The sequence below is a fragment of a genome (assembly GCF_019968985.1).
Source record: "MAG: Porospora cf. gigantea B chromosome Unknown PgB_NODE_1262_length_6788_cov_207.741, whole genome shotgun sequence".
NCBI classification, from domain to species: domain Eukaryota; phylum Apicomplexa; class Conoidasida; order Eugregarinorida; family Porosporidae; genus Porospora; species Porospora cf. gigantea B.
Window position 1 is genome coordinate 1 of NW_027178607.1, and position 6,788 is coordinate 6,788.

The 6,788-nt window shown below is 54.5% G+C and overlaps 5 protein-coding genes across 9 annotated transcripts; 2 read left to right on the forward strand and 3 right to left on the reverse strand.

The window, feature by feature from the left end:
- Window positions 1–432: 432 nt before the first annotated feature.
- On the forward strand, window positions 433–1,011 carry KVP17_000614 (uncharacterized protein; the record flags this gene model as incomplete). Its single annotated transcript, XM_068515284.1, has 1 exon — window positions 433–1,011. The coding sequence occupies one exon, from the start codon at window positions 433–435 to the stop codon at window positions 1,009–1,011; it is 579 nt and encodes a 192-aa protein (XP_068378983.1).
- Window positions 1,012–1,124: 113 nt separating this feature from the next.
- On the reverse strand, window positions 1,125–3,061 carry KVP17_000615 (uncharacterized protein; the record flags this gene model as incomplete). 3 transcript variants are annotated; one of them, XM_068515287.1, is made up of 4 exons in its annotated part: window positions 1,125–1,498; window positions 1,527–1,603; window positions 1,630–1,883; window positions 1,958–3,061. In XM_068515287.1, 4 exons carry the CDS (start codon window positions 3,059–3,061, stop codon window positions 1,125–1,127), a joined length of 1,809 nt encoding a protein of 602 aa, XP_068378986.1. The 3 variants fall into 3 exon arrangements, with proteins under 3 accessions (XP_068378986.1, XP_068378985.1, XP_068378984.1); XM_068515286.1 differs by lacking the exons at window positions 1,527–1,603; window positions 1,630–1,883; window positions 1,958–3,061 and having other exon boundaries at window positions 1,125–1,490; XM_068515285.1 differs by lacking the exons at window positions 1,125–1,498; window positions 1,527–1,603; window positions 1,630–1,883 and having other exon boundaries at window positions 1,952–3,061.
- Window positions 3,062–3,092: 31 nt separating this feature from the next.
- Window positions 3,093–3,743, reverse strand: KVP17_000617 (uncharacterized protein; the record flags this gene model as incomplete). Of its 2 annotated transcripts, XM_068515291.1 has the most annotated exons (3): window positions 3,093–3,151; window positions 3,180–3,265; window positions 3,292–3,743. In XM_068515291.1, the coding sequence occupies 3 exons, from the start codon at window positions 3,741–3,743 to the stop codon at window positions 3,093–3,095; spliced, it is 597 nt and encodes a 198-aa protein (XP_068378990.1). The 2 variants fall into 2 exon arrangements, with proteins under 2 accessions (XP_068378990.1, XP_068378989.1); XM_068515290.1 differs by lacking the exons at window positions 3,093–3,151; window positions 3,180–3,265 and having other exon boundaries at window positions 3,288–3,743.
- Window positions 3,744–3,790: 47 nt separating this feature from the next.
- On the forward strand, window positions 3,791–4,223 carry KVP17_005185 (uncharacterized protein; the record flags this gene model as incomplete). The annotated part of the gene is made up of 3 exons (XM_068514991.1): window positions 3,791–3,868; window positions 3,896–4,034; window positions 4,063–4,223. 3 exons carry the CDS (start codon window positions 3,791–3,793, stop codon window positions 4,221–4,223), a joined length of 378 nt encoding a protein of 125 aa, XP_068378991.1.
- Window positions 4,224–5,332: 1,109 nt separating this feature from the next.
- KVP17_000616 (uncharacterized protein) lies at window positions 5,333–6,354 on the reverse strand (the record flags this gene model as incomplete). Of its 2 annotated transcripts, XM_068515288.1 has the most annotated exons (3): window positions 5,333–6,200; window positions 6,229–6,283; window positions 6,312–6,354. In XM_068515288.1, the coding sequence occupies 3 exons, from the start codon at window positions 6,352–6,354 to the stop codon at window positions 5,333–5,335; spliced, it is 966 nt and encodes a 321-aa protein (XP_068378987.1). The 2 variants fall into 2 exon arrangements, with proteins under 2 accessions (XP_068378987.1, XP_068378988.1); XM_068515289.1 differs by lacking the exon at window positions 6,312–6,354 and having other exon boundaries at window positions 5,333–6,235.
- Window positions 6,355–6,788: the final 434 nt, after the last annotated feature.

Genomic DNA, 6,788 nt, shown 5'->3' on the forward strand with positions numbered 1-6,788 from the left:
GCTGTGAATCTTTCACCTTCAACGAGGCTACTGGAGGTTGTTACCTGAAGAGGTCGTCTAGCGGCCACCGGCACTACAAGCGTGCTGTGTCAGCTAGAATGAGTTGCTTCGGACGTAAATAGTCTCTGTGAGGCGTCTTTTCTGTTTTAATTTCAACCATATCATGATCTCCTTTGAAGATTGTTAAAAATGATCTGTAAACAAGGAGTGTTATCCTCCGCAAAGAGAGGTTTCAGTTTTAAGAGGCATTCAATATTTATCCTGCAGCCTTGGAGTTCCCTCCTGCCGCAGAGCTGTAGGTGCGTGCTAGAAACCTGACGCAAGGTCGGAGTGATGAATTTGGTTGCTTTGCCCACGCATGAGTGCCGCATGTGAAGATTAATCGTGAGCCCACTCACGTCAGACCACGTCAAATTCCGTCCTTTTTAAGCTATGAAGAACTCCAACTGTATGGCGAACCTTCTCGGCGATAAGAGTCGAGCGAAGGCGCTTTGCTGCTTCCCTGTTGCATTGGGGTGTATAGTCGGCACCGTCGTCTTATTTCTGAAGTCCATTGTCGACATCATCATGGCTGTCATTGGGGGACACCTCTCCTCAGATCCTGCTGCGGCTGTAAGCTTGGGTTTTGGACTTTTAGAGGTCGTCATGGGCATCGCTTGTGTCCTAGCATACCGATTGCCTAAGCAGCCCCACCTCAATTCTATGGCCCGGATTTGCTTCATTGCTGTGATGATAAGCGCCCTGACCACCATTATCGTCCAGTGCGTCGTCTACGCGGTGTACACTGAACACCAAGGTGCAGCTAGTGCCGTGATTCTGGCGTTCATGCTGGGTTTCAATTTATTTATTCTCATGACCGCCTATGAGTATGCGTCCAGTTATGCCGCCCTAGCGATGGTCGTTAAAGCTGGCGGCGACGGCTGGGAAGGGCGAAGCTACACCAACGTCCACATGATTAAGAACGTCTCCATGGCTAAAAGCCACTTTGTTGATGATGGAAGCAGCATTTAAGCGTCGAGCTTCAATCCGGTGTCATGTGCGCTTTGCGATCTTCATCTGAACATCTCCAACATGTGATTGGCGTTGTGCTCGCGCACGCTTGTTGTTAAAAAAAACCCCGCCCACTACGAGTAGAACTCCCTCGTCTCTTCTCCTGTGTAAAATCGCAGTGAGGGGGGAAAGAGATGCGAGCCGGAGCTGACTTCGTCGCCTCGTGTGACAAACTGCTTCCATCGAAGACGGCGAAGCCGCCTGTAGTACTCCTCGACGTCGGGCATAGAACCCTCAACAATGAGGAACCCTGGGTAGCCCAGCTTGACGGCTCCGCGGACGGATAGCTCAGCCGCCCAAGTACGGATGTCTCGCATTTTAAGTGGGGACCTGATGTGATGCGAGAACATTGCCATCCGCAGCAGCGGCACCGGCGGTGACGGAGTGGGAGTTACCTCGACCACTGGCTGCGTTGCAGGCTTCTGGGGCAGACAGGGCATTTGAAGAACTGTGTGGGCCCCTTGGTGATGTCTCACGCAATTCGGACACGACTGTCATCACGCACTCCTCTCCCAAGGTGTGGATGCTTGCGATGCTCGCGTTGAACTGGGATCTGTGCGCAATCCTCAGCTGCCCTACTTCGTTGGAGAGTCTAGCACGTATGCGCCGATGGGCTTGATAACTGGTGGGCAGTCTGGGTAGTCATCGGGCATCATGATCTCCACTCCGACGGAGTGGACCCACTGACACGGCCAGATCTCGAGGCGCAGGCACGGCGCGCCCAGAATCTGCCCAATCGCCGCTCCCTCACGTACTAGACTCACCCTCGTGTCGTCTATGACGAGGAGCTCATCCGCTGTGAATATCGCTCTAAGGGCATCAACTTCGTCAGCCTGCCTGAAGACGACACAGAGTGCCGGTCACCTCTCCAATAACAGCGCCATACCACGATTTTTCGACATCACACAACCACCGCCTTCGTAATGAAGATAATCAGACTCCATCCAACCTGAAGAGCAAGCAGCTCCTTGACCAACTGCGCCTCGTGCAGCGGCCCTCGAATCCGGAGCCAGTAATTGATCAGCGTGTGGTTTCCTTTGGATGGCTCCAACAGTCCCGTGTCCGGATTAAGACGCGGCACGCGATGACGTGGACACGGCAAGAGCCCGACCAGCTGAGGAGTCGACACCAAGAAGTTGAAGAACTGGGGTCCAAACAGAGGAAGCAAAAAGCGTGTGGAATGTCCTATCAACGCTATCACAGTGAAGTAGGCCCCTGCGAAATAGGTGAAGGAATTTCCTACGAAGAGCCTTGCTGGGTATTTGTTGTACCTCCAGAGGGCCACTGTCGGCGAAAGAAAAGCGAACGAGACGATGAAGCAGTACGTGGTGTGGGGCGTGGCCTCTCCGATTGCGAGCTTGAAGAGGATGTTGGCGATGACGGTGAGACACATAACCACTGCCTGACCTGCTTCCAGGCCGTTGATACCAGCGTATATGTTGATCGCGTTTGTGCTGAATACGGACAGTCCGAGGATGATGAGACGATACCATAGCGGACCCAGGTCGACTAGGGTGTAACCGCCAGCAGTAGGCCAGGCCACTGGTCTTAGGATGACGGGGAGACGGCCAATGACAGGGGCAAGCGCTTTCAGCAAACAACCGCACACCGCTGGCAAGTAAATGGCCGTCGATCCGCTGTAGATGATAAGCACTGGCGTCATTGCCAGTAGGGGCAGCACGATTTTATCACGCCACCGAAGGTCTAGAACGTCATCGACAAACCCCAGGAGGAGCATGAACGTAAGAGTCGTGAGCCCCGCATTGTACTCCAACAGCAAACTGGCATCGGAGGTGAAGGCGGCTTGAGTCACGAAACACACAAGAAGGGTAACGACCCCTGATACAAGCCCAAAGTACTCGGGAACAGCCACATTCTGTGTCTTCGCCAAATCGTGACCAATAAACCCGCGCCGTTCGAACAGAGGCAGGAAATGCTCAATAGCGGCAACTGTGACCTTGTAAGAGAGTAGCGATAGAGCGAAACCCAAGCCGGAGCCCCATGACAACATTGGAATTCATAATTTGTAATCACGGGAGTCGTTATGGGTCCGAGCTGTCAGAATCGTTGTCGGACTTCCAGAGTGGGATGGGGTAGGTGCCTGCGTTAGGTAGCCCCTGGTGCCGCACCGTGCAACAGCACTAGAGCGGACAATGGCACGAACCAAGACCTGGTCTCGGGCCGAAAAGATTGTAAAAAGGACTGCAGTGACGGCCTATGTTGCGGGCGCCACGAGCTCACTGTGTACCTGTGGGCTGACTCAGGATGGAGAGGTGAGGAGTATGATTCCCTCTGGATCTTAGGCCAAAGGCGCTCCACCGCTGGTCTGTCCAGTTCAGTAGCGACTCCATAGCTGCCGAGTCCACAGTCAGGGCCAGGAACTCTCGGCTGTTCTCGGCGTTGGTGAGCACGATGAGTTCTGTGGAGATAATTATGCTGCACGTCTCTAAAAGTCGGTGAATCTCTTGAGAAGCTACTTGACAGCACGCGACGAACCGATCGTGAAGGACGTGTGGCACTTCCACTGTGCTGGATAGGGAGATGTGCAACCCTAACAGACCATTACGCATCCATTGCACCTTTACGTCCGAAAAAACCGCCCAGGCCTTTTCTACAACCTCCACGAAGTCAATGGCTGACGGACTCGTGCCGCTGACAAGTTTCGGCTGCAGGAAAATGATGCTTGGCCACATTTGCACAATTCCCAATGCTTGCCCAGAACTCCAAGATAGGTGTCGCTATGACATCCCTCGGCCTCGGGCTGTGGCTGCTCGGAACAGTGTTGTTGCTGGACCGGGTGCTGCTGACACTTGGCAACGTGAGTGCCTTCTGAGGCATCATTCAGATGGCCTTCATGACCGGCATTGCCGCGATAATCGGCCTCCAGAAGACAGTAAGGTTCTTCGTGCGGCCCGTCAAGTTAAAAGGGTCGTTGTTCTTCCTAGGTGGCATGGTTTTGATCATGGTGCGCTGGCGGTTGGCGGGTGAGGGAATCACTGGTGACTGATGCAGGATTTGTTGCAGAGTGCTACGGGTCGTGGGTGTTATTCAGCTCATTCCTACCTAACGTCCTGGCTTCAGTCAAGCTCACGCCACTTGGGGCCGTTTTTGAGTTACCAGGTCTCCGACAAGCCGCCGACTGGATATATGACCAAAGAAGATTACCCGTGTAATCTAATTCCAAATCGTGTGTACTTCTTGCTTGAAGCTTGAGCGGGGACGCTCGTCTTTTTGCACGCTAAAGACCTGCACCACGTTTCCGTTCATGATAGTGACGCGAGAGGGTGTTGCTTGAGGGAAGGGTGCTACTAAGGACTCATTGCCCTGCAAGCCCGTGACGGGTGCATTGCGGATGTAGGAGATGGATGAGGAGCGAGTAGGGGCCTGGGAGCTGCGGCCTTGCCTGGGCGTGCTTGCACTGTGGTGTCTTCGATGGGTGTCTGGGCTGTCAGACAAGGAGGTTGCAAACGCTGGTTCACTTATGAGAGCATTACCCAGGTCACCCATGGGACCGCTTCCGGAACAGCTCGAATTAAGTGAATCTGATGGTGATTTGCTCATCAGAGACTTCAAATCCAATTCTCTTTGTTGGGCTTCTCTGACAGCCGCTTCTTTCTCCGCGTTGGTCAGACCCTTGGACTTTCCTCCGAGGATGACCCCTGGGCTGCCCCCTTGCAACCCTGGACGTGGTTGCGCGTGCCGACCCAGACCCTCTCGCACGGTCCGTCCACCATACTGAGTGACCCTCGACTTCGTTCCGTATGACACGTGGTGGGTAATCATGGGCCTGGACGTGCGAGCCACATCACGATTAGTCAAATACTGATGGATGTGACTTACTCTATCTGACACACCAGGGTGGACAGCGTCATGACTGGAAAGTAAATATGAGTCTCGCGTATCTCTAGGGGTAGTTGTGGAAGAGACGCGGTGGTTTATCATGGTTCGTGGCTCAGCCCGCGTGTCTGGACCTCTGATTTGCGTCACTCTCGATGCCATCTCGGTTGGACGAGTTTCGGTCACCCGTGTCGTCACCTCCGGCGTGCAAGAAGTGATCCGAGTCGTTACCTTCCCACAAGAAGCAGAGGGAGCCGGTATGCGATTGGTGTAAGTCTGGGGGGGGTTTGAAACAAGGGAGGTAGACGATGCCGGCAAAATACGTTCGCCATGACGAATAACCTTTATTGGCGTTGCGGTCCGTTCCACCCTGTGAGTGGTGGTGTGGATTGGCATCGATACCTCGCGCGTGTCCAGGGGCATTATTGTGAAATTCGATCATATACTACTCAGAATGCACCACCAGTGCCAACGGCACCCCATTGCCCACAATAAACGCTTCCGCAATGCTTATGTCGATTAAGGCCGCCTCCGGTGTGTTGGGGTCAGCGTTGGCAGGGTCTGCGCAGTGCTCTTGCCAGCCTTTCAGGGACCAAGGTCGACCGGTAGACTCGTGCAGAGACGGGTTCTCGAATGTGCCTCCCATTTGTCTTTGAACCTCAAGAAGGCCTTCACCAGTGTTGCTCAGCACCGCCTTACCCTCACGGCCCAAAAATGTTGCGTGTAGCAGTGATTGAGGACCACTTTCGATGTTGACTGTGACCTCCGCCTGGTTTGTGATAAGGCAGAGTACGCCTCCGACTCCGGAAGTAGTCTTCCAGGACTGCCCCCCTCGAAGGTCTCCAAGCATTCGGCGAACCATGGCGATCGCGTGGCGCGTCATGGTTTCCACGTCCTCGGTTGGGTGGGTGTAAACGATGGACCCTCCTCGCACAGGTCCGATGTCAGCCATAAGGTGGCGCATCTTTGTCACGGAAGTTTCGTACCTGAATGGCTCCGCGAAGGACCACACCGAACGACTGTTGAGAGACCTCGTACCGCGACGCCAAGCGCCCACCACTGGGGTCATCATTTGCCGGGTTACGGAGACGCCGTGAGCAGAAAAAATGTGGGGCGGTTGCGGCACCCGCAGAGCCTCCAGAACCGCGCGCATGTGGTCCTTCGGCTGCAAAATGACGAAGACGTGAGAGGATTCTGCGAGTACGTTCTTGATACCTTGCCAAGAGTGAAATACCGCGGGAACGGCCTTGCCGAGGTTCTCGACGGCGCGGCGCATGTGGACGTCGGCCTCAGTCACTGACCAGAGAACAAGACTGAATGCCAAGCTCAGGGGGGACTCACGATGCATCCTGCTCCTTGAGCAGGTTTCGGAGGTAAGGGGTCCATATCCGGAAGGCTAAGTGTGCGCAGCAGTCCGCACCCACCGTCCATGAGGCCTGAATCGAGCAAGAGGGTGAAGGACCCCATTGAAAACGATGAAAATCGCCAGAGTTGTGGGAAGGAACTCCATTTGTAACATCACGTATATGTCAAGGCTTAAACAAACGGATATCAAGTACGAAGTGATCAATTTTGGGTGCATAGCCCTTCACCGTGCTGTGGCCCAACGTTGCGAGTGACCATGAAACGGGAAGCCGACTTCGGAACATCTGCTCTATGAGGCCGGCCTCCTTGTACACACCTGCCGTCTTCGAGCCTATCCAGTGTACGTGGAGGACGCACCCATCATTGGCGCATCGAATGGCGGCATCGAGCCCGACCTCACAGGTAGGTATTAAGCCCATGAGGATCCGGTCGCAACGGCCTCGCAGAGCGCCCTTGTCCGGACCCGACTCAGTTCCTAGCAGGCTGGAGTCCCCACACAGAGTCTCCAAACGGTCAAGGACGCCGTTTAGACCCGC